The sequence below is a fragment of the Schistocerca gregaria genome, chromosome 2 (genome assembly GCF_023897955.1).
Source record: "Schistocerca gregaria isolate iqSchGreg1 chromosome 2, iqSchGreg1.2, whole genome shotgun sequence".
Taxonomy (NCBI): Eukaryota; Metazoa; Arthropoda; class Insecta; order Orthoptera; family Acrididae; genus Schistocerca; species Schistocerca gregaria.
This window is the reverse complement of record NC_064921.1, coordinates 148,225,948-148,252,728: the sequence shown is the minus strand read 5'-3', so window position 1 is coordinate 148,252,728 and position 26,781 is coordinate 148,225,948. Positions and strand designations below refer to the sequence as shown.

The 26,781-nt window shown below is 42.2% G+C and overlaps 1 protein-coding gene across 1 annotated transcript in view; it reads left to right on the top strand.

Annotated features, from left to right (window-relative positions):
- Window positions 1-26,781, top strand: part of LOC126336566 (uncharacterized) — a 283,854-nt gene that overhangs the window by 62,202 nt on the left and 194,871 nt on the right. The window contains exons 7-8 of the mRNA XM_050000416.1: window positions 1,769-1,931; window positions 2,004-2,277. Of these exons, the coding sequence (XP_049856373.1) occupies window positions 1,769-1,931; window positions 2,004-2,277 (437 nt within the window). The remainder of the gene's footprint in view (window positions 1-1,768; window positions 1,932-2,003; window positions 2,278-26,781) is intronic.

Here is a 26,781-nt window from a genome sequence, read left to right as displayed (position 1 = left end):
GTATTTGCATTTACTTTCAAATGGTTCTAGTTTGACTGAACTTTGTGTGCGTGGATCATAAAGATTATCTCAGTTCAGAATACTATATGCAGTCTACTGTAATGCTGTTAGGCTGCCCACAAGAGTTTACATAGAGACACCTATCAGCAAGAGCATTGGGAATTGTAACCAAACAGCAGACAGTGCTCTGTTGTGCCTTTGACACACAATCACTTGAAGTTTACTGTGGGAAGGATGCTTGAAGAGTTAATACATTCGCTGAGGCTTAAAATCCTTTGTGTTGATGGTTGAGGTAGGATGACACTCAAGAGTTCTTAGTTGTGTAATCCAGATACCTGTTCAGTATTTGTTACAGAGAAATAGTTATCTTTGGCCCACTAGTCTTCACAACCCAGGGAACAGTGGACTAATTTCTTTGGGGGTTGTTAGATATGTTGCTTTGATAGGAGTCATGCTAGTCCAGTTACATACCCAATATAACAGTTGATAAATAACATTTGCAGTATTGTCTTTTTCTTGTGAAAATAATTGCAACCAATCTTCTGGAGCACACAGGAAACCAGGAGAACAAATCCGTTGATAGTGAACACACAATATTGTAGTGCCATCCTCTCAAATGTCATCGCCCCATTGTTAAGTGGGAAAAGTGAAGAGTGCATGAAAGAATTTCTATGTCTAGGTCAATACTCTGCAAGATGCCTTACTTTGTGTAGAATTCAGATTCCCCAAAAAATATTATAAGCTTGTCACCTAACTGTTAGTCAATGATGAGTTGTCACTTCATCACTCGGAAAGAAAGAAGTTAATCCAATAGAGCTGAGAATGAGCTCTAGACGTATGCAGATAATTATGTCCTTTGATAAGAAGAGAGACCTTTATATATTACTTGTAGCCCATGAGTTCCTGTACATCACGTATTAATTGAATATGTTTCAGATTCTGACAAGAGAATGCCCTTTGATTTCGATGAATATCTTTCTCCAGTTTAAAATAACAATAGGTCAGTTTATAAGTGTTATGGAATTTAGTATGGCATCAGACCTCCTGTAATTGCTGAGCAGCAGTATACATCCTGGGTTAATTGTGTTAGATAAATGCTACCATCATTGCTGCAACTATTTTAATCCTCATCTTTTTTGGCATCTGATAATATTTGCAGCTGTTCAATTTTATTTATTACCTACCAGTTACAATTCTGGCTACCATCCTCAGAGCAAATCATAATGTACATAAAAGGGTTAAAAATTAATCTCTGCCTAATACAGCAACATCAGATGTAAAATATGACAAATCATGCAATAATTGTTTCACTGAATTTCCACTGTAGTAGCTCTACATAACTGAAGTGCGTTACCATGTACACTCTTATAACATCAAATAACCACCATAAGTTCACTCGGAACATGGTAGTTCCTCTTCTTACTGAGCTTGTGGTGATTATTTGATGTTAAGTTTCAGTTTGTGTGTATATTGCCAGATTTCAATTGAGTAAATCTACTACAGTGGAAACACAATAAAAATTATTGTGATAATTTATTGCATTTTATACTTGATGTTGCCGTATTTAACAGAGATTAATTTTTGACAAATTGATGTACATTATCATCTTCCGTGAAGGTGGTAGACAGTACTGATACTGGTAGAGAATAAATAAAATTGTACAGCTGTTGGCATAGAAAATGATTTTTTCCAATGACCTCTTAAAGTTTTATTAATCTTTATATTAATATCAAATGTGTATTCACTATTGTTTCCTATTCCTTTGTAGGTTTTGAGATTAAGTATAGCATTGATGTCGCATATACATCTTACCTGGTTGATATACCACAAGCTATACAAGAAATATTCTATGTTGAAGGCTCTTCAACAAAAAAATCTTGCATTGACACACTTAATGTGAAGATCTTAGCTCAAGGAATACCAGAGTTCAGGTCAGCTTAGCTATTGCACAGTTGATATTTTGTTCTTTGTTTGAACCTTTAATAATCTGTTGTTATTATTAGATTGGATCACCTTCTTCGGAGAGGACTGTTTACCGAGGCAAAGCAGTTTGCAATTGTTCATGGCCTAGATGTGGAAACTGTTTACAAAAGTGAAGCAATATATATTGCCCAGCAGAATACATCTGATGCGAACACTCTTCTAGAAGTGCTGCACGATATAACAGACGTACATTTTATTGTTGAATGTTGTTCAAAGGCTGCTGCCAAAAACTTACACGAGATTAGGCAGCTTTTGGAGTATTCTCGTAGTAGATTGACAAGTTTGAAGACTCAGGTAAGTAATGCATGCATTAAGTAAAATTAAGCATATTTATTATGGATACTTCGGAAATGTCAGTGCACATTGAATACAAATGAAGAAATATTTTTTGGTTTCCTTGAATTAATTTTCTATCCCTTTAAGGTTGTGTGCTAAAGTTTATATATTCAAAATAAAATCGTGGTACTGGATACTGGAAACTACTTCTTAAGGCCAAATATGTGCAACTGTTCTATATCACAAAGATCTCAGTAGAGCTGACTGACTGCAATTGTGATTCATTGATATTTTGTTTTATGCAGTTATTGTTATGGATAACTGCATTAGCTATAGAAAGTCTAAGATAACTTTTAATGAGACGGATATTTCATAAACAGTGCACACCGTTTTTTTTTTTTTCCCCCTACACATTTATTTTTATATGCGATTGCAGACTTTCTTGGCGTGTTTCAGATATGGAATCTTCACGGGTTAGCAGATGAGTGGCATCATCTTCTAGTCTCAACGTTTCAATGGATTGCGTATTCATCTGAGGATGATAGATACGCAATCCATTGAAACGTTGCGACTAGAAGATGCCGCTACTTGGCTGACAACCCATGAAGATTTCGTAACTTAATTTTTTTTTCTTCATTATCTCTTTACACTCCTATAGTATACTCTCCCTGCTTGTCTATGAATGAATCCCAAAGTCTCAGAAGTTCTGTTGTTCCATCCGGGACACCACTTCTGTTCATCTGTTGAATGGCTCAGGAATGGTGGTAGAAAGCTCTTCCAGAGAAATATAACGATGTTCCACACACAAGTTTTTCCATTTTCGGGAATATGTTAGTCTGGTGGACTCGTGTCCAGGCTGTAGGGAGGATGTGGCAGTACTTCCCATGTTATGTATTCGTGCAGTTTTTGGGCCACGACACTGCCAATATGAAGGTGAGTAATGTCAGGAGAATAAATGGCGCAGCTTGAAGCAACTGGGGTTGGGTTTTGTACATTTACCTGCACAGATTTTGCATGAAGTTACGATGATACCCAGCTGTGACACTTGTTCCGCATGGGACCCTTATCTGTCGTGATGATTCTTTGCTCAAGCTTCGACTGAGCACGTCGAAATTTGGACTGTGATTTCGGGTCTGGGAAGCCACTAATCCATGTTTCGTCAGTAGCGACAATTCAACACAAGAATTCTTTACCTTCATTGTCAAATCGTTGTTTGAGCAAAGTTGCAGTGTCCAGGCATTTCTGCTTCTCTTCAGCAGCATTCCCACAATGTGGGAACAGTCACACACAAATTTTTGTGTTCTTCAGATCATTGTTAGAATATGGTATACTAATATTGGGGTATTTCATGTGGCTTCAGGGAATTCCTCCCAAGTCATACTGCAATCTTCTTCAAGAACATCTCTCACAACTTTCACATTTCATTCATCTGTTAATGTTTCTGGCATTCTGGGCCTCAGATTTTTGTCCATGCTCATACAATCACCATGGTAATGATTAACACAATGTGAACCTGTACTGTGGTCCACTGCATACTCAACACAAGCTTTACCTAACACACTGTGGATTTTTCGGGTTCTTGCCACATAAAATTTGGGTCTTAGTGTACAACCTCTGGTCTTCACAGTACCTGAGGCCCCTTTGATGTCCATTTCTACCTTGCCTCTCAATCCTTCTTAAAAAACCTTAATCCTACTCCCAACATCACCACTGCTGAAGCCCAAGCTATCTGTGATCTGAAGGCTGACCGATCCATCGTCATTCTTCCGGCAGACAAGGGTTCCACGACCATGGTACTTGATCGTCGGGAGTATGTGGCTGAGCGTCTGTGTCAGCTTTCAGACAACACCACATACAAAGTTTGCCAAGGTAATCCCATTACTGATATCCAGGCGGAGCTTCAAGGAATCCTCAGAACCTTAGGCCCCCTACAAAACCTTTCACCTGACTCCATCAAACTCCTGACCCCACCGACACCCCGTACCCCTACCTTCTACCTTCTTCCTAAAATTCACAAACACAGTCATCCCGGCCGCCCCATTGTAGCTGGTTACCAAGCCCCCACAGAACGTATCTCTGCCTACGTAGATCAACACCTTCAACCCATTACATGCAGTCTCCCATCCTTCATCAAAGACACCAACCACTTTCTCGAACGCCTGGAATCCTTACCCAATCTGTTACCCCGGAAACCATCCTTGTTACCATTGATGCCAGTTACTTATACACAAATATCCCACACGTCCAGGGCCTCGCTGAGATGGAGCACTTCCTTTCACGCCGATCACCTGCCACCCTACCTAAAACCTCTTTCCTCATTTCCTTAGCCAGCTTCATCCTGACCCACAACTTCTTCACTTTTGAAGCCCAGACATACCAACAATTAAAGGGAACAGCCATGGGTACCAGGATGGCCCCCTCGTTCGCCAACCTATTCTTGGGTCTTGGTTACCCAGGCCTGCCAACCCAAAGTTTGGTACAGATTCAGTGATGACATCTTCATGATCTGGACTCACAATGAAAAACAACTCCAGAATTTCCTCTCCAGCCTCAACTCCTTTGGTTCCATCAGATTCACCTGGTCCTACTCCAAATCCCATGCCACTTTCCTTGACGTTGAACTCCATCTGTCCAATGGCCAGCTTCACACGTCCATCCACATCAAACCCACCAACAAGCAACAGTACCTCCATTATGACAGCTGCCACCCATTCCACATCAAACGGTCCCTTCCCTATAGCCTAGGTCTTCGTGGCAAACAAATCTACTCCAGTCCGGAATCCTTGAAACATTACACCAACAACCTGAAAACAGCTTTCGCATCCCGCAACTACCCTCCCGACCTGGTACAGAAGCAAATAACCAGAGCCACTTCCTCATCCCCTCAAACCCAGAACCTCTCACAGAAGAACCACAAAAGTGCCCCACTTGTGACAGGATACTTTCCGGGACTGGATCAGACTCTGAATGTGGCTCTCCAGCAGGGATACGACTTCCTCAAATCCTGTCCTGAAATGAGATCCATCCTTCATGAAATCCTCCCCACTCCACCAAGAGTGTCTTTCTGCCGTCCACCTAACCTTCGTAACCTCTTAGTTCATCCCTATGAAATCCCCAAACCACCTTCCCTCCCCTCTGGCTCCTACCCTTGTAACTGCTCGCGGTGTAAAACCTGTCCACCACCACCACCTACTCCAGTCCTGTAACCCGGAAGGTGTACATGATCAAAGGCAGAGCCACGTGTGAAAGCCCCACGTGATTTACCAACTGACCTGCTTACACTGTGAAGCCTTCTATGTGGGAATGACCAGCAACAAACTGCCCATTCGCATGAATGGACACAGGCAGACAGTGTTTGTTGGTAATGAGGATCAGCCTGTGGCTAAACATGCCTTGGTGCACGGCCAGCACATCTTGGCACTGTGTTACACCATCCGAGTTATCTGGGTACTTCCCACTAACACCAACCTGTCAGAACTCCGGAGATGGGAACTTGCCCTTCAGTATATCCTCTCTTCTCGATATCCGACAGGCCTCAACTTCCGCTAATTTCAAGTTGCCGCCGCTCATACCTCACCTGTCTTTCATCAACTTCTTTGCCTCTGTACTTCCACCTCGACTGACATCTCTGCCCGAAATCTTTGCCTTTACAAATGTCTGCTTGTGTCTGTGTATGTGCAGATGGATGTGTGTGTGTGTGTGTGTGTGTGTGTGTGTGTGTGTGTGTGTGTGTGTGTTTTTGGAATGACATGTTACCTTCTCCCTTAAAACCCACATCCTTTCGTATTTCCCTCTCCTTCCCTCTTTCCTGAAGAAGCAACCGTTGGTTGCGAAAGCTAGAATTTTGTGTGTGTTTGTGTGTCTATCGACCTGCCAGCGCTTTTGTTTGGTAAGTTCCATCATCTATCATCTTTGTATATATAGTGGAGGTAAGCTACTATGAAGAGCATAGTGAATGCATCATTGTAGTCAAGATTGACACGAAGCCCACGCCTACCACAGTAGTAAAAGAAAATATGCCAGCTAGCTCTGCAGATGATGAAGAGTTTGAAGAAATGTATGATGAGATTAAAGAAATTATCCAGATAGTTAAGGGAGATGAAAATTTAGTAGTCATGGACTGAAATTTGATAGTAGGAAAAGCAAGAGAAGGAAAAGTAGTATGTGAATATGGACAGGTGGTGGGGGGGGGGCGTGTAATGAATGAGAAGAAGCTGCCTGGTATAATTGTCCACAGAGCATAACTTAATCATAGCTACCACTTGGTTTGAGAATAATGAAAGAAGGCTGTATACGTGGAAAAGGCCTGGAGACACTGGAATTTTTCAGGTACATTATGTAATGGTTAGATAGAGATTTAGGAACCAGGTTTTAAAGTGTAAGACATTTCTAGGGGCAGATGTGGACTCTGACCTCAATCTGTAGATTTAAACTGAAGAAACTGCAAAAAGGCAGGAATTCAAGAAGTCTTTTCTGAAAGTATTGGAATGGAGCGTAGCCATGTATGGAAGTGAAACATGGCCGATAAATAGTTTAGACAAGAAGAGAATAGAAGCTTTCAAAATGTGGTGCTACAGAAGAATGCTGAAGATTAGATGGGTAGATCACGTAACTAATGAAGAGGTCATCTTGGACAGTTCCAGCCTTTGGTTGGCTCTGTATGGAACATAGACATCTCCATCGTCTTCTGTCCTGCCACTATCTCTCTGTCATCACCTTGCTCCAGTCTTCTCTTTTCTTCTGGACACATTCCTCTACTCCTTTCAACCACCTGTCTGTCAGTCTTCCTCTTGGTCTCTTTCCTTCCCATTTCATCTCGTGTATCCTTCTGGATATCCTCTTCTCCTCCATTCTCTTAATGTGTCCACACCATCTCAGCCTTGATTTCTCTGTCTCCTCTTGTAATCGTTCCACTTTCGTTAACTCTCTGATCCTCTTATTTCATAACCTGTCTATCTTTGTCTCTCCAATAATGTTTATCAAGAATTTCATCTCACTTGCTTGTACTTTGCTTTTCTCTGTTACTTTTATAACCCAGGTTTCTGATGCATACGTCAGGATATAAGCTTTTTACTGATTTGGGCTATATCCTTGCTCCATATCAGGCTTCTGACACTTTTCCGAAATACTTTTGCTTTTCTCCCCTGCTCGTTTATTTCTCTGTTGTCTTTTTCCCATCGTTCTGTATCAGGCTTCCTAGGTACTAGAAACTCTCCATTCTCCTCAATTGTTTCCCACCAATTGTTATTCCAGTTGTTCCTCTCTCGTTCTTTCTTGTTGTGATAATCATCTCACTCTTACTTACACTAAATTTCAAACCATATTCTTGTACTGTTCTTTCCCATACGTCCAACTGCTCTTGTACTTCTTCCTCCTCCTCTTTATTCCCCCAAATCATCAGATCATCTGCAAACACCATAGCTTTCATCTTCCTTTCACCAATTACTTGTGCTACTGTACTCAGTATTGGAGGACAGTGTGGACAGTAAAAATCGTTGAGGGAGAATGGTTCAAATGGCTCTAAGCACTATGGAAATTGACATCTGAGGTCATCAGTCCCCTAGACTTAGAACTACTTAAACCTAACTAACCTAAGGACATCACACACAGCCATGCCTGAGGCAGGATTCGAACCTGCGACTGTAGCAGCACCGCAGACTGAAGCGCCTAGAACCGCTCGGTCACAGCGACCGGCCGTAGAGGGAGACCAAGAGATGAATACATTAAGCAGATTCAGAAGGATATCAGTTGCTGCAGGTACTAGGAGATGAAGTAGCTTGCACAGGACAGAGTATCATGGAGAGCTGCATCAAAGCAGTCTCTGGACTGAAGAACCACAACAAACAATGTGGAATATGTTAATCTTTCTACTTGTTAAAGTTGCCCTATGTACTTTGGTAATGATTGTTATTAAAACTACCTTATGCTTACTGACACTGGTACCAAATGGACACCCTAAAAGGGGTAAGGTCTACTGGCTGCCATTAGACCCAATATGTTTCTTCCATGGGTGCGCTTTTGATCTATCTTGTCTACTTAGTTTGCAGAGAGAGCATTTAGTACTGTCTTGGAGGGTGTCTTGTCATACTGCCTTTTACAAAACTGGAATTATACTGATTGATGATTAAAGTCAGTTCCAGTGACGGTGGTTTGTTTGGGGGATGTATATACACTACTGGCCATTAAAATTGCTACACTACGAAGATGGCGTGCTACAGATGCAAAATTTAACCGACAGGAAGAAGATGCTGTGATATGCAAATGATTAGCTCTTCAGAGCATTCACACAAGGTTAGTGCCGGTGGCGACACCTACAATGTGCTGATTTGAGGAAAGTTTCCAACCGATTTCTCATACACATTTAGCAGTTGACCGGTATTGCCTGCTGAGACATTGTTGTGATGCCTTGTGTAAGGAGGAGAAATGCGTACCATTACGATTCCGACTTTGATAAAGGTTGGATTGCAGCCTATTGCGATTGCAGTTTATCGTTTCGCGATATTGCTGCTCGCGTTGGTCAAGATCCAATATTTGTTAGCAGAATATGGAATCAGTGGGTTCAGGAAGGTAATACGTAATGCCGTGCTGGATTCCAACGGCCTCGTATCACTAGCAGTCGAGATGACAGGCATTTTATCTGCATCGCTGTAACGTATCGTGCAGCCGCATCTCGATCCCTGAGTCAACAGCTGCGAACGTTTACAAGATAACGACGAGCTGCATGAACAGTTCGACGACGTTTGCAGCAGCATGGACTATCAGCTCGGAGACGATGGCTGTGGTTAACCTTGACGCTACATCACAGACAGGAGCGCCTGAGATGGTTTACTCAACGACGAACCTGAGTGCACAAATGGCAAAGCGTCATTTTTTCAGATGAATTCAGGTTCTGTTTACAGCATCATGGTGGTCACATCTGTTTTTGAAGACATTGTGCTGAACGAACGTTGGAAGCATGTATTCGTCATAGCCATACTGGCATATCACCCAGCGTGATGGTATGGGGTGCCATTGGTTACACATCTCAGTTACCTCTTGTTCGCATTGACGGTACTTTGAACAGTGGACATTACATTTCAGATGTGTTACGACCCGTGGTTCTACCCTTCATTCAATCCCTGCGAAACCCTACATTTCAGCAGGATAATGCACGACCGCGTGTTGCAGGTCCTGTATGGGCCTTTCTGGATACAGAAAATGTTAGACTGCTGCCCTGGCCAGCACATTCTCCAGATTTCTCACCAGTTGAAAATGTCTGGTCAATGGCGGCCGAGCAACTGGCTTGTCACAATACGCCAGTCACTACTCTTGATGACTTCTGGTATCGTGTTGAAGCTGCATGGGCAGCTGTACCTGTATGCGCCATCCAAGCTCTGTTTGACTCAATGTCCAGGAATATCAAGGCCGTTACTACGGCCAGAGGTGGTTGTTCTGGGTACTGATTTCTCAGGATCTATGCACCCAAATTGTGTGAAAGTGGGATCACATTTCAGTTCTAGTATAATATATATGTCCAATGAATACCCGTTTATCATGTGCCTTTCTTCTTGGTGTAGCAATTTTAATGGCCAGTAGTGTAATAGTGTATGACTTTGTATGTTTCTACATAGACTAGGTTGCTTGTTTAATTGTTGATTTTTATTTTGGCTGGCTGCATGTTGCGTTAAATGCCCATCTTCAGTAGCCATATCATTTATTATTGTGTTCTCATTGAATTTCCGAAGGTTTATTCAGAAGTTTTGCATTGACTCTTAATTGGTTTTTATCATGACCTCGTTGTTACAGGTCATGCCTCATCTGTAAAATGAGGGCGTGTTAAAAACAATTATAAGCTACAGTAAAATTTCCAAATAAATCTATGGAAAAAAGAGGACGCAATAATAAATTATTTTCAATGCATTAATGGTATTAATAGCAGCATTACATGCCTCCTGGGTTCTGCCAAACAGGGAGCACCTCATGGAGCTCAGCCTTCGTTAGTTGGGTGCAGGTTTGGCGAACCCGGTCTTCCTGAGCTGGAGACTGTCAAGTGCCACCAGTCCTCTGTAACCCTAAGCACAGGCCATGGTTCTGTGATCTTCAGGTGGCGCAGTGGAACATTATGTATCATAGGGAGTGTGGATTTTGGCTTACCTGTCCAGAACATGAGAATGATACAAACATCCAAAAGAATTTCTGTCTTGAGATGGGCTGTGCACTGGTGAGATGGTTAGGTATTGAGGCAGAGAAATCGTTAGTGGGCAACCTCTTTGGGTTTCTGGCACACCTCAGTTGTACGCTGTATAAGGCTTATCCAGGTGACTGTGGCTGTGTCTTCTTTTCCCTAACTGCTTGTTGAATGTCCATGAAGATTACGTCACTTAATAACACTCAGAGTGGTCTGTTGGGCATTTCAACATCCAAACCCCAAAGAGACCGTATGTGGCTAATCCATCGGAAATCTCTGTCAATACCAGAGACAGCATTAAAGCTTGCACTAATGGATGCCCACAACATAATTTTCACATTGTACTCATTAGGATGTCAAAGAAAGAAACGGCGACTGACGACATACAGAGACTTTAAATGCATCAATATATCTTAACATGCAGTTCAGGTGCAATAAACATTTTCGGGGTGAATTCTGTTCCTTTTCCAATCATAAACGAAAAACATGTACTTAATAAGTAACTTACTCAACTATGTGAACGAATATGTTCTGCTGAAAATAGGAAAAAAAAGAACATGCACCTTGGCTAACTGATGAGCCAAAACAGTTTGTGAATCTGACACACTGCATATTGGACCACACCTGAAAATTATATTGATTGCAAGCAGAAGTGGAACAGCCTTGCTGTGAGAGTGCTAAACTCGGACATGCTCGTGCATTAACTGACAGTAGTATCGAGGAACTAATCCATATTTCGGATTTCCTGCAGCTACAACTGAACTGCAAATGAAACAGACTTACCAACCACTTCATGGGGATAAATGACAGTAGCAAGAAAGAATTCAGTCTTAATCATGTTAACTGCAATACTGTCAATATATCCATCATGTGTAACAGATCAACACACTCTGGATATGTTGATGCCAGTGGAGATGATACCTATTACTGACCCACCACTGCCCACTAGAACACTTATTTTCAACCACTCCTTAACTAAAAGTGTTATTGCTGAGGCCTGGAAATAGAGACTTGTTAAGACCCTACATAAAAAGGATGTTGCCACAGCACCCTCAAATTACCAACCTATCTAAATTTGTCTGACACTCTAAAAGGCTTTAAGATACATAGTCAATGACCAGCTAATTGACTATTTAACTACAAACAACTTACTAGACGAATACTAGTCAGGTTCTCTCAAACATCACAGCATAACATCTGCTTTAGTAAAAGTAGCAGATGACCTTGAGCTTGCAATGGATGTAGATGCAAAATAACTGCAGCAGGAATGGTTAAATGAAGATGTTAGCGAATTCAAGGATTTTATGAAAGGAGTAAATGATGAGGCATTGAAAGACATCTTTTGTTCTGACAACCAGCGGTTACGCTCTATATACCTGACCCTCTGTGTGCTGCTTTGTAAGTCATTATTTCATTCAGATCACTTTGATGAGATGCCACAGTCTGTGAATTGTGCACTCAGTCCACTGGCTCAGTCATACACGTCAACTGCTCCCAGAACCCTCTAACGTAGAGCAAATCTGGAGATAAAGTTTACCCAACATGTCTAATACTCTTGAAGAAAAAAGGTATTAAAGCCACACATCAACCACCTTTTGTGAAATCAATCACCTCAGTGTTGAAGCTGACTGTACCAAAGACTAGTGACTGCATCCAGACATTGACAACTAAACGGAGTAAAAAGCCAGCAGCTATAATAGTAGCTGCAAACCTCTGCCCTGGGTAAACAAACAACTTTGCCTACAACTGTGACAATGGTGTCAGCAGAGTGTACTGTTTGAAAAAGATACACCCTTAAGGCACACACAGAAACAGAACCAAAAAATATTTTTATTAAGATAATTCATTGAAAGGTAGAAGTGCCGTTTCATCGATAGGCACGGAAACAAAAGGTATGGCGCTTCGATAGCTTTTGGACTGCACTTCCTTCTTTCTAACTGTAGGAAGTGCCAGTGTGTGCCCCCCCCCCCCCCCCCCCCCCCACATACACACACACACACATATTTTTGTCTCCCTACATTGTGCTCAGTTGACTGCCAGCTCTTTACTGGCTCATGGTGAGTGTACTGGGATGAGGTTAGGGTGTGGGTGGGGTGAGGTGAGTGATAAGGGGGAGGCAAGAGGCAAAGAGGAAGCATCACACACACCCCATCCCCCTACCCTCGTCCAACCAGTGTCCCTACATCAGCCATTGTGTGCTGTTATGTCACACCCTATTCTATGAAATTGTGTGTCCAGCCATCTGCCAGCTGCACTCTCTACCTGTACCCCTAGCTATTCCACAGATGGCTTTCCACTCTTCCATGAGCCACTAGACACATCCCCCAACCCCCTCCCTGCCCCTCTCCTCTAGACAGCCTACACACGGGACTATTCCCAGCACCAGTCTATGTTGCCCTCCTTCCTCATACCACTACCAACCCAAAAGCCCTTCACTGACCCACATGCCCCACCTAGCTGATGATGTTCGCATGAAAAATTAGCCTCTGCCAAAGAGAAAGTATACCATCACTGACTCCACCAGAGGGGCACAAAGTCACGGAAATACCAAATAACTTTTGGGAGGATTCTCCACATGGCACAATCCTCCCATCTTTAAATTGAAACACTCAGGGAACAGATGGTGACATCATTACTTGACCACTTCCCCACTACCTGATGGCTGACCACCTTCAATTGAGTAATGTGTACCCTTATTTGTTTGCTGCAGGATTTTAACAAACCAGGAGTGTAACTGGGGAAAAAAACTTTGTCACTTCAGAGGGACACAAAAAACACGTCATCATTTTAGATGTAATATTATCAGCGCGCTTACTCTGCACTCAAAATTTTTTAAGTTAACTTGACTGTCAAGTTGCAGTGTGATGGGGCTCTACCTTCATGGTAGTGCGCAGCCTCTCTTCTATGCGCTCACAGATATTGTTTCTAGCGGCATGCCAGTTCTTCTCTATAGTTTCAGGACTACCATTAGTGGGCAATATGTCATTAGACAATGGTGAATTAACAGCGAAGGCAAACATGAAACTAGTAGTTATAGTTCTATGAGCCTAATGGTGTGCAATATTCATCGCTGAGGTCAGGCACCATAACGATTGGCTCCATCAAGTCTGAGCCTTCAAATGAATGACTGCTGTGGGTGGCATGGTGTAGTGGTTACGTGGTGGATGGCATTGCCAAAACAAAACTTCTTAAACTCTCTCCAATAAAAGGCTTGAGCATTATGGCGTACCAGCACTCTAGGTGTCCCAAAACCATAGAATACCTTAAACAAATGTTGAATAGTGACCCCAGCTGTACTCGCTTGACTCAGAAAGAACCAAACAAAATGAAGGGCAACATCTGCCACAACCAATAAATACTTATTTGTCCGCTGAGTGTGCAGGAGGAGACCTGTGTAGACAATAAAAAGCTTTTCCATGTGGTGTTCCACCCTATAGAACTTACAGCACATCTTGTTGGAATAGGCTTAGCTCCAAGGCACACTTGGCATTGGCTAACCATCTACCTTACCTCCTTATTTAGGATTGGCCACGTTAAGTCTTTAATTTTCATAAAGGTCGCCAGGATATCTAAATGCCTTCCGCAAGGGGATTTTTGAAAATACTTCAATACAGCAGGAACCAAATTGTGTGGCTGGCAAATCTTAGATTTTCTATCATGAAAAGAATATAACACAAGATACCTTTATTCAATAGATATCCAGGAGCAACCTCCTCTGTTTTTAAGTGGCACTTAAGTGTGCGTAACTGTGGATCATTGTCTTGTCTAGTGACCAGATCATCAAGTAGGTCAGGTACTTTTCAAAGTATAATACAAACACATATTTCATTAGATTCTTTAGGTCCCAACTCTGCCAATTTCTCCTCAGGTCGAAACAACCAGCTCATGGCATCGGCTACTTGATTATTAGTTACTTTGATGGATCGGACTTCAAAGTGAAAAGCCAAAATCTGCACAGGTCACTTAGCAAGCCTTCCTATCTTAAGTGAAAGAGACAACTCATAGGACAACACTTGGTTGTCAGTTTCTGGTAAAAGCTGCTTAAATTTGAGGTAGAATTTGAACTTTTGAAGCCCAGACATTACAGCTGAAACTTCCAATTAGTAAACAGAATACCTTTCTCTACCTCAGTTAATGTCCGGGAAGTGTGAGTTGTAGGCTTTCTTTCTCCAGTAACTTCAGGTAGAAGGATGGCAGCAATAACAGTGTTTGAAGCATCAGCCTGCAGGATAAATTGGCAGTTAAAATTGGGCACCCCCAAAACATGTGCATTGGCTAAGATTGTTTATATAGTGTCAACGCCTGCTGTGATGATCTCCAAATAAAAGGTTCTCCCATCTTAACTGGTTAAGAGGTATCACCATTTGTGCAAAATGAGGTACGAACTTGCGATAAAAAATTTGCCACACCAACAAATCTAGCAATTTACTTCGTGCTCTTGGGCATTGGAAAATTCTGTACCACTAGAGTATGTTGCTGATTGATACGAACTCCTTCAACAGAAATTACATGCCCAAAACAGGGATCTCCTTATGTGCTACATTGATCGTGTAAGGTTTATCTCCGAGACTAGCCTCATGCAGCCTTTCCAGGACCTGGGCAATATGCAACAAATGATTGTCAAAGGTATGGCTATAGATCACAATGTCATAAAGATAGTTCTAAACATATTTAATTGAAGGTCTCTCAAAACGGAATCTAATAAATGAGACAACACCACTGCCCCTGTGGCAAGAGCAAATGGCACCCAATTATACTCTAACAAATTCCTGTCGGTGATAAATGCAGTCACCGATTTAGATTATTCAGCCAAAGGAATTTGATGATAGGCTAGGTTTAAATGCAGGATGCAAAAATACTTAGTCCCAGGAAACCAAGCAAAACAATTTACGCAAATCAGGGAACGGGAAAGATTCCAAAACAACTTTTTTTTTTTTTTTTGTCCCTGTAATGAAATATCTGTTGGTGACCTTGCCTTGGAGGCTTAGCTACTAAGAACATACGCAAGGTATAGAGAGACACAGGTGGTCTAAAATTACTTACTCTGCCAGCATTTTACCAATCAACTGCCTCAACTCCATCATTTAGGAGCAAATAAATGAGAGGGTGACTGGCAAACAAGTACCTTATCGGTCAACTGAATGTTGTACCTGATTTTATTGGTGACCCCCAAGTGGTCCGTCAGCACTTCCAGGAATCGCCCTAACACCTTTAACAAAATATCCACGGGTGTACTGCTGGTCTATAGTGTCCAACGGGCACAATATTTCGGCGATCAAACATGTCGCCATCATCAGGTGAACTGACAGACTGAGCTCCTGTGAACGTGCCGGCACGGAGATCCGTACACTATGGCTGCTCAGGGGGAACTGGGTTCTGTCGCGGCGGCGGCCGATTTAAATACCCTCCGCCCGCGGCGCGCTCCCTCCGCCGTCCGCGCCCTGCCGCCGCGACCAAACCCAGTTCCCCCTGAGCAGCCATAGCGTACGGATCTCCGTGCCGGCACGTTCACAGGAGCTCAGTCCACCAGTTCACCTGATGATGGCGACATGTTTGATCGCCGAAATATTGTGCCCGTTGGACACTATAGACCGGCAGTACACCCGTGGATATTTTGATTATCAAATACGCCGGGAGAAACTCAAGAATCACATCATACACCTTTACGGGGAGGAGATGTATCGCAGCATGAAGAAATTTGAAAAGTTGCGCCACCGTAGATGTCGTTTGCTGAGTACTCTTGCCTTTCTAAAGAGATGTCGTTCAGAGAATGTTGTTTCAAATTTTGCTAAGGTTATGCATCACATCGGTTCTGCAGCAACTAAGAGAATCAAGAAACGAGCCAGCCACGCATTGGTACGTGAGAGAGTGCAATTCACCTGCCGGAGCCTTGAGTTTATCTCACAGGAATTACTCAAATTACATTTGCAACTGGCTACTAAGTTCACTTCTTTTTCCTGGGATTGGATTGATGGTGTCACCTGGGTGTCAGCTGATTCCGCCCATAAGAAGGCTACGGGACGTCAAACAGCTAAGTTCTCACGTCTCCTTGACAAACCATCTCTGCAGGTTCCGTGCAAGACTGTCATCAATTTGAGTGGCATGGTGTGGAGTGATGATGTCTCTGATTTGCAGAAAGGTCTCAACTTCGCTCCCACCCCCAAGTTCACTCCGGTCGCAGAAATTGTTAGTGCTGTTGAACAGGTTGCAGCTCGACTTCCGCCAGAATCAGCCGAGGAAATACGTCATGAAACTTGTCGTGCGTTGACGAAATCCAAGCCGATGAAGTCAAATATCAGCAGTAAAGAGAGGGCGGCCATTCGTGATCTGAGGGAACGCTCTGAAATTGTTGTCTTACCGGCTGACAAAGGCAATGCTACAGTTGTTGTCTCCCGTAATGACTACACTGATAAGATGCAGAGCCTGCTAAATGACTATTTCTACCTGAAGATCAGCGTTGACCCTACAAAGAAGGCGGAGAACAAGACGAGGGTTCTTCTCAAGGACGCAGATTTACCGGAGGGTGACGCTAAGAAATTGTTACCCCAAGGTCCGGTACCGCCTAGACTATATGGACTCCCGAAGGTTCACAAAGAGGGGATACCATTACGCCCCATTGTCAGCAACATCAGGGCACCTACATATTTGTTGGCCAAATACCTGATGGGAATATTAAGTCCTTATGTGGGTAAATGCCCTCATCACATCTGTAATTCCGTGGATTTTGTTGAACGCCTTGATAGCTTCAGGTTGGATGAGTCCAATATCATGGTGAGTTTTGATGTTGTTTCCTTGTTTACGAGGGTACCCCTGCGAGAGTTGCTAGAGTTGATTGGTCAGAGGTTTGACGAGAATACCACTGAACTTTTTAGGCATGTCTTGACTTCCACATATTTTCTTTTTAATGGAGAATACTACGAACAAACGGAAGGAGCCGCCATGGGTAGCCCACTTTCACCGGTGGTAGCGAATTTGTACATGGAGAACTTTGAGGAGGAAGCCCTGTCGTCATCCGAATGGAAACGAACTTGCTTTTTCCGTTATGTGGACGACACTTTCGTCATCTGGCCACATGGTATGGATAAACTCCTTGACTTCTTTACACATCTAAACTCCATACACCCTAACATCAAATTCACTATGGAGACTGAAACGGAGGGTAAATTACCTTTCCTTGACGTCTTGGTCAGGAGAAGGGCTGACGGCACCCTAGGTCATGGGGTGTATCGAAAGACAACACACACTGATCTGTATTTGCACGCAGACAGCTGCCACCACCCTTCACAGAGGAATGGGGTACTTAAAACTCTAATACATAGGGCGCGCACTATCTCTGACACAGAGAGTCTACCCCAGGAATTGGAACATCTGAGAACTGTATTTCGAAAAAATGGGTACTCAGAGTGGCAGATCCAACGTGCTCTCCACCCAACCACTGCATCACAACCTGTTGAGATGGATGAAGTCACGAGGGAGGAGGTAGGCACTGCATTTATTCCATACACAGGCGCACTCTCGGGGAAAATCGCCCGCATTCTGAAGAAACACCGGGTCGGAACTGTGTTTTGTCCTCCGAATAAAACTCGTGCACTGGTGGGTAGCGCCAAAGATGACCTCGGTTTGAGGAAGGCCGGCGTGTACCAGATTCCGTGTCAATGTGGCAAGTCGTATATTGGTCAGACGATGCGTACCGTCGAGGATCGATGCCGTGAACACCAGAGGCACACTCGAGTGAAGTATCCGAGCAAGTCGGCGGTCGCTGAACATTGTCGGAAAATCACGCTATGGAGTATGACCGCACGAGGATTCTGGTACAGACGTCGAGATACTGGGACAGCGTTGTTAGAGAGGCCATCGAAATTCGCACCAATGACGACCTCATAAACCGTGACTGTGGCTATAATCTTAGCAAGGCTTGGGAACCAGCGATTGGATTAATCAAGAGTAAATCGAGCAAACGCATAGTTGTGACGACCACGGCGGACAGAGCCATCACACCGACGTCATCTCAGACGCCGTCGCAATCTGTTCCACCGCGAGACCGTGGCGCGGGGCGCGGACGGCGGAGGGAGCACGCCGCGGGCGGAGGGTATTTAAATCGGCCGCCGCCGCGACAGAACCCAGTTCCCCCTGAGCAGCCATAGCGTACGGATCTCCGTGCCGGCACGTTCACAGGAGCTCAGTCCGTCAGTTCACCTGATGATGGCGACATGTTTGATCGCCGAAATATTGTGCCCGTTGGACACTATAGACCGGCAGTACACCCGTGGATATTTTGATTATCAAATACGTCGGGAGAAACTCAAGAATCACACCTTTAACAAAGTCTATCTTTGTTTGACTGTCTAATGTGATGTATCAAAATTGGAAGCACTAGACCAAATAGTACATACATGAGGTCGGCACTGATGTTTGCCACTAGAGGTATTTTACACCCGTTGTAAATCAAATGTTGGAATTGATATAATCTTAAACACAGCCAGTTTTCTTGAAAAAAAAAAAAATCACATTCCTGTATGATTTGCTTAGTCAGTTACTTAACAACAACAACAACAACAACAACAACAACAACAACACAGAAGAAACCCATAAAAGCAGCATGGCAACACACGCTACAGATCAGAATAGAAAAACTGAGAAAAGACATCATACAGCTAACACAATTTATAAGAAATGAAATATCAGACAAAAAATTAAAAAGGTTAGGTAAAATCTCACAACAAGAAGCGATAGAGCAATTAGATGAAAAGAAGCACAAATTACAAGCATTGGCCAAACAACTTAGAAAATACAAAAAAAGTGAAAATAGAAGAAAACAAAACAAACATTCAACACAAACCAAAAGAAATTTTATCAGACAATAGATAACACACATTTTGAAATAGACAACCCACCAAACATAACAGACATGGAACAATTCTGGAGCAACATATGGTCAAACCTGGTACAACATAACAGGCATGCACGGTGGATAAAAGCTGAAACAGACACATACAAGATGATACAACAAATGCCTGAAGTGATAATTTTGCAACATGAAGTCACCTGACCAATTAATTCTGTGCACAATTGGAAAGCCCCTGGCAAAGATAAAATAGCAAATTTCTGGCTAAAGAAGTTCACCTCAACACATTCACATCTAACTAAATTATTTAACAGTTACATTACAGACCCATACACATTCCCTGATACACTTACACATGGAATAACTTATATGAAACCTAAAGATTAAGCAGACACAGCAAACCCAGCTAAATATTGCCCCATAACATGCCTACCAACAATATACAAAATATTAACTTCAGTCATTACACAGAAATTAATGACACGTAAAACACAGAACAAAATTATAATTGAAGAACAAAAAGGCTGCTGCAAAGGAGCTTGAGGATGTAAAGAGCAGCTGATAATAGATGCAGAGGTGACATATCAAGCTAAAACTAAACGAAGGTCACTACACTACGCATACATTGATTACCAAAAAGCTTTTGATAGTGTACCCCACTCATGGTTACTACAAATATTGGAAATATACAAAATAGATCCTAAATTGATACAGTTCCTAAACATAGTAATGAAAAATTGGAAAGCCACACTTAATATCCAAACATATCCAAACAAATTCAAATAATATCACATCACAGCCAATACAGATTAAGTGTGGAATATACCAAGGAGACTCAGCAAGTCCTTTCTGGTTCTGCCTTGGTCTGGACCCACTAAATGCTAAATAATACAAATTATGGATACAAATAAAACAGAAAGAAACTTCCACATGGGAAAAATATATTAAAAATAAAGATTCCAAGACTTACCAAGCGGGAAAGCGCCGGCAGACAGGCACATGAACAAAACACACAAACACACACACAGAATTACAAGCTTTCGCAACTGGCAGTTGCTTCGTCAGGAAGGAAGGAAGGAGAGGGAAAAATGAAAGGGTGTGGGTTTTAAGGGAGACATATGTCTGCTTGTGTCTGTGTATGTGCGGATGGATATGTGTGTGTGTGTGTGTGCGAGTGTACACCTGTCCTTTTTTTCCCCTAAGGGAAGTCTTTCCGCTCCCGGGATTGGAATGACTCCTTACCCTCTCCCTTAAAACCCACACCCTTTCATTTTTCCCTCTCCTTCCTTCCTTCCTGACGAAGCAACTGCCAGTTGCGAAAGCTTGTAATTCTGTGTGTGTGTTTGTGTGTTTTGTTCATGTGCCTGTCTGCCGGCGCTTTCCCGCTTGGTAAGTCTTGGAATCTTTATTTTTAATAAATTATGGATACAATATTACTGGAACATACTCACACAAAATCACGCATTTGCTATACATGGATGATCTAAAACTGCTGGCAGCAACAAATCAACAACTCAACCAACATAAAAACCTACATTATGGACAGGTAGATGATTTAAGAAAATTCTTTATAGAACAAGCAGAAACAAGCAAAATACACAAAGCAATCACTCATATAAATACATCGGCTACACCACTGCAATTTCATAACCACCTCTACAACCCTTTAGATAACATAACATCAACAGATACGAAGAAAGTAAATTGGAAAAAGAAAACCCTACATGGCAAGCACCCGTATCATCTAACACAGCCACACATCAATCAAGACGCATCCAACACATGCCTAAGAAAAGGCAATATATACAGTGAGACTGAAGGATTCATGATGGCAATACAGGATCAAATAGTAAACACCAGATATTACAGCAAGCATATTATTAAAGATCCCAATACCACAACAGATAAATGCAGACTTTGCAAACAACAAATAGAAACAGTAGATCACATCACAAGTGGATGTACAATACTAGCAAATACAGAATACCCCAGAAGACATGACAGTGTAGCAAAAATAACACATTAACAGCTTGCCATACAACATAAACTAATAAAACAACACGTTCCCACATACACGTATGCACCACAAAATGTACTGGAGAATGATGAATACAAATTATACTGTGAACAGAACCATTATAACAGATAAAACAACACCACACAACAAACCTGACATCATACTCGCTAATAAAAAGAAGAAATTAACATAACTAATCGAAATATCCATACCCAATACAACAAATATACAAAGGAAACCAGGAGAAAAAATTGAAAAATATGTCCAACTGGCTGAGGAAGTCAAAGACATGTGGCACCATGATAAAGTTGACATTATACCAATTATACTATCAACTACAGGAATCGTACCACACAATATCCACCAGTACATCAACGCAATACGGCTACATCCAAACGTATATATACAACTACAGAAATCTGTAATTATTGATACATGTTCAATTACCAGAAAGTTCCTAAATGCAATGTAACATATACCGTACAGTCAAAAGGAAGTCACGCTTGATCAAGGTCCGCGTCGCTTTCCATTTTTAACCAGACATAACGTCTGAGACAGGAAATATAATAATAATAATAATAATAATAATAATAATAATAATAATAATAATAATAATAATAATAATAATCGCTGGAACTGAATTACAAGCAGTATGATTCGTACAAGTAAAATTAATATTACCCCAGGTGGACAATCCACTCGCCCTGTGGCGACAACCAAGCTATCGGATTCTGGGGAGCTTGGGCTAGTACGACAGAGAGAGTCGGAGTTCTCTGGTAAACTTCCACGAAAGTCGCATACATTTATTGGAACTTTCAACATCCAAACACTGATACAAACTGGCAAGTTACATAATCTGATGACAGAACTCAACAAACAGAAAATTCAAATCCTTGCTCTCCAAGAGACTAGATTCACCGATTCAGAAACAATAGACTACAATAACTACCGTATCTTTAAAAGTAAAACAGGCAAGAAAATATGCAAAGGAGCTGCATTATTTGGCATGGCCTTTATTGTGAATAAGGACATCCTTGATTCTGTTATAGGTGTGAATCAAATCAGTAACAGACTAATGACCATGCGAGTCAAGCACACCAACAAAACATATACATTTATTAATGTTCATGCACCCACCAACATTGATAACAAAAAAGAACCCGAGAAGACAGAAAAATTTTGGGAGAAACTTGAAAATGAAATGTCCAGAATTCCAAAGGAGGACGTAAAAATTCTCCTCGGTGATTTTAACGCACTAATAAAGAAAAGAAATATAAAAAAACAGTCGGCAACTACCCTGCACACAAATTCACGAACAAGAATGGCATGAGGCTCATCGAGCTGTGCCAGCAAAACAACCTAAAAATCATGTCAACATCATTTCGAAAGGACCCTAAGAAACAAAAAATGTGGCGATCCCCTATCCTTCAGCTAGGGGAATTTCAAATAGACCATGTTGCGATTTCCTATGATTTCCAAAAAGAAATAACATGACGTTCAAATCCGCAGAGGGGCAAAAATAGATTCTGACCACTATCTTACCGGAGTGAAAATTAAATTCACTCCAAAAAGGAAAGGAGGAAAGAAAACTCCACTAATTCCCAAATTTGATCTGAAAAAAATCGAAGAATCAAAAATTACAGAAGTATGGGAAAAGCAACCTGCAAACAATTGGAGAGATTTCCAAACAAAAATTGTACAGAAAGCAAGAGAACTGATCCCATTAAAGAAAAAATACAAACACCCATGGTGGAATTCAGATTGTGATAATGCAATAGAAGAGAGACGACGTGCCTTCCTAAATTACAATTGTGACAAATCAGAAACCACGCAACAGACATTTTTCGAAGTGAGAAAGCAAACAGCTAAAATACTTAGGCAAACTAAAAGAAAATATCTTCATGAACAACTAAACTCAATAGAAGAAGACTTCAGGAACCACAACACACAAGATTTTTACAAAATGTTCGCAAATCAAGTCAAAGGATAAAATCCACGAAACCTCTGTTTCAGGAAAGAAAATGGAAAATTAGCATTAACTAACAAAGAAAATTGCCAAGAACTAGCTAAATACTTTTCACAACTTCTAAACTGCCCACAACCGAAAACAAGATTCCCCAGATTACAACCAGAATGCACGAATGAAAGTTCACTAGCGCCAACTCAGGAAGAAATATATAGCCACATTAAGAAGCTCAAAAATAATAAGTCATCAGGAGAGGATGGAATTGTAGCTGAACTACTGAAGAACCTTGGCTCAAACTCCCTAAAACACCCAAATCATCACAGAAATCTGGCAGACAGAAAATATTCCAGAGGATTGGAAGTGTGCACTAATTCATCCACTGCACAAAAAGGGAGACAGAGCAGACGTAAACAACTACAGAGGCATTTCACTTTTACCTGTGACTTATAAAATTTTATCCACGTGTCTACTAAAGAGGGCACAAGAACAACTAGAACATACAATTTCAGACTACCAAGCAGGCTTTCGACCTAACAGATCATGCCCTGAACAGATCTTTAACCTTAAAGCTACACTCCTGGAAATTGAAATAAGAACACCGTGAATTCGTTGTCCCAGGAAGGGGAAACTTTATTGACACATTCCTGGGGTCAGATACATCACATGATCACACTGACAGAACCACAGGCACATAGACACAGGCAACAGAGCATGCACAATGTCGGCACTAGTACAGTGTAAATCCACCTTTCGCAGCAATGCAGGCTGCTATTCTCCCATGGAGACGAACGTAGAGATGCTGGATGTAGTCCTGTGGAACGGCTTGCCATGCCATTTCCACCTGGCGCCTCAGTTGGACCAGCGTTCGTGCTGGACGTGCAGACCGCGTGAGACGACGCTTCATCCAGTCCCAAACATGCTCAATGGGGGACAGATCCCGAGATCTTGCTGGCCAGGATAGTTGACTTAGACCTTCTAGAGCACGTTGGGTGGCACGGGATACATGCGGACGTGCATTGTCCTGTTGGAACAGCAAGTTCCCTTGCCGGTCTAGGAATGGTAGAACAATGGGTTCGATGACGGTTTGGATGTACCGTGCACTATTTAGTGTCCCCTCGACGATCACCAGAGGTGTACGGCCAGTGTAGGAGATCGCTCGCCACACCATGATGCCGGGTGTTGGCCCTGTGTGCCTCGGTCGTATGCAGTCCTGATTGTGGCGCTCACCTGCACGGCGCCAAACACGCATACGACCATCATTGGCACCAAGGCAGAAGCGACTCTCATCGCTGAAGACGACACGTCTCCATTCGTCCCTCCATTCACGCCTGTCGCGACACCACTGGAGGCGGGCTGCACGATGTTGGGGCGTGAGCGGAAGACGGCCTAACGGTGTGCGGGACCGTAGTCCAGCTTCATGGAGACGGTTGCGAATGGTCCTCGCCGATACCCCAGGAGCAACAGTGTCCCTAATTTGCTGGGAAGTGGCGGTGCGGTCCCCTACGGCACTGCGTAGGATCCTACGGTCTTGGCGTGCATCCGTGCGTTGCTGCGGTCCGGTCCCAGGTCGACGGGCACGTGCACCTTCCGCCGACCACTGGCGACAACATCGATGTACTGTGGAGACCTCATGCCCCACGTGTTGAGCAATTCGGCGGTACGTCCACCCGGCCTCCCGCATGCCCACTATACGCCCTCGCTCAATGTCCGTCAACTGCACATACGGTTCACGTCCACGCTGTCGCGGCATGCTAACAGTGTTAAAGACTGCGTTGGAGCTCCGTATGCCACGGCAAACAGGCTGACACTGACGGCGGCGGTGCACAAATGCTGCGCAGCTAGCGCCATTCGACGGCCAACACCGCGGTTCCTGGTGTGTCCGCTGTGCCGTGCGTGTGATCATTGCTTGTACAGCCCTCTCGCTGTGTCCGGAGCAAGTATGGTGGGTCTGACACACCGGTGTCAATGTGTTCTTTTTTCCATTTCCAGGAGTGTATTTTAAAAATGAAAGCAATCCGGTCTAAACCAATAGTGTGCACATTCGTTGATTTTAAAAAAAGCATATGACTCTATAGACAGACAGTCTCTATTTAATATTCTCGAAGAACGTGGACTAGACACCAAAACCCGAAAACTAATCAAACAAACACTGACAGAAACCAAATCAAAAATTAAATTCATAGACGAAATCTCGGAACCATTCTTAATTAAAACAGGAGTAAGACAAGGAGATGGGATCTCGCCACTATTATTCAACATAGTTTTAGACAAAGTAATGGAAGAATGGGAAATCGAACTAAGGAAACAAAACTTCTGGAAACCAATGAACTAGGAAGAGGTAAAGGAAAATTGAACATCCCATATTTAGCGTTTGCAGATGGCCTAGCAATTATAACTGACAGTGAAGAAACTGCAATAAAACAAATTGAGATCCTTAAAGAATGTGCAGAGAAGGTTGGCCTGCAAATCTCCTTTGAGAAGACTGAGTTTATGTGCTCCAAAATAGATATTCCGAAACTGGAAACAAATTTTGGTGAAATCAACAGAGTCAAACACTTTAAGTATCTCGGCGAAGTTATTGAACCAACAGGACTCGAGAAAATAGCACAAAACAACCGAGTACAGAAATTCAAGAAAGCATTCGGACTTGTTCAAAGCATATATAACAAAAAATGCCTGTCAAAAGGAACTAAAATCAGACACTACAACACAGTTATCAAACCTACAGTCACATATGCAAGTGAAACGCTCTCACTGAATAGAAAACTAGATTTACAAGATATTAAGAAAATAGAGAGAAAAATTATTAGGAAAATTCTGGGACCACGATACACACAAGATGGATACAGACTGCAGACCATCGAAACAACTGAAAAACTATCAAATATCGAAAGTGACATCAGAAAGAGACAAATGAAATTTTATGGACACTTACACAGATTACCTGGAAACAGGTTAACTAAACGTCTATTGGACTATGTGACATCACTTAAAGCAACAATACCCTGGGTAACTGAAGTTAAGAAGGATTTGACAAAAGCAAAAATTGACATAACAGACGCATCAGACAGGGATATATTCAGAAGAAAAATTGACAAGTGGAAGTTTACTTCAGAGACGGCACCAAAACCATACCGACCAAAGTGGACTGAAGAAAGAAAGAAGGCCTTTGGGGAGAAAATGAAGAAATGTTGGCAAAACAAGAAGAACCTAAAGAAATATTGATAAATCACCTGCTTATCATTCTCCTATGGGGACATTCGCTAATAATAATAATAATAATAATAATAATAATAATAATAATAATAATAATAATAATAATAATAATAATAATAATAATATAAATTTAATAGGCTGCCGACTTGGCTTGTGAATTTTAACATATGAAAGTACAGTGCATACTGCTTGAAGAACATCTCCATTGAAACTGAAGCAACATAAATCTGACCTGTGGGACCTTGGAGAGATGCAGAATATGCTGATTAGCACCGTGTGTCAATCAGGGACAAATTACTCCCAGAGCCCCG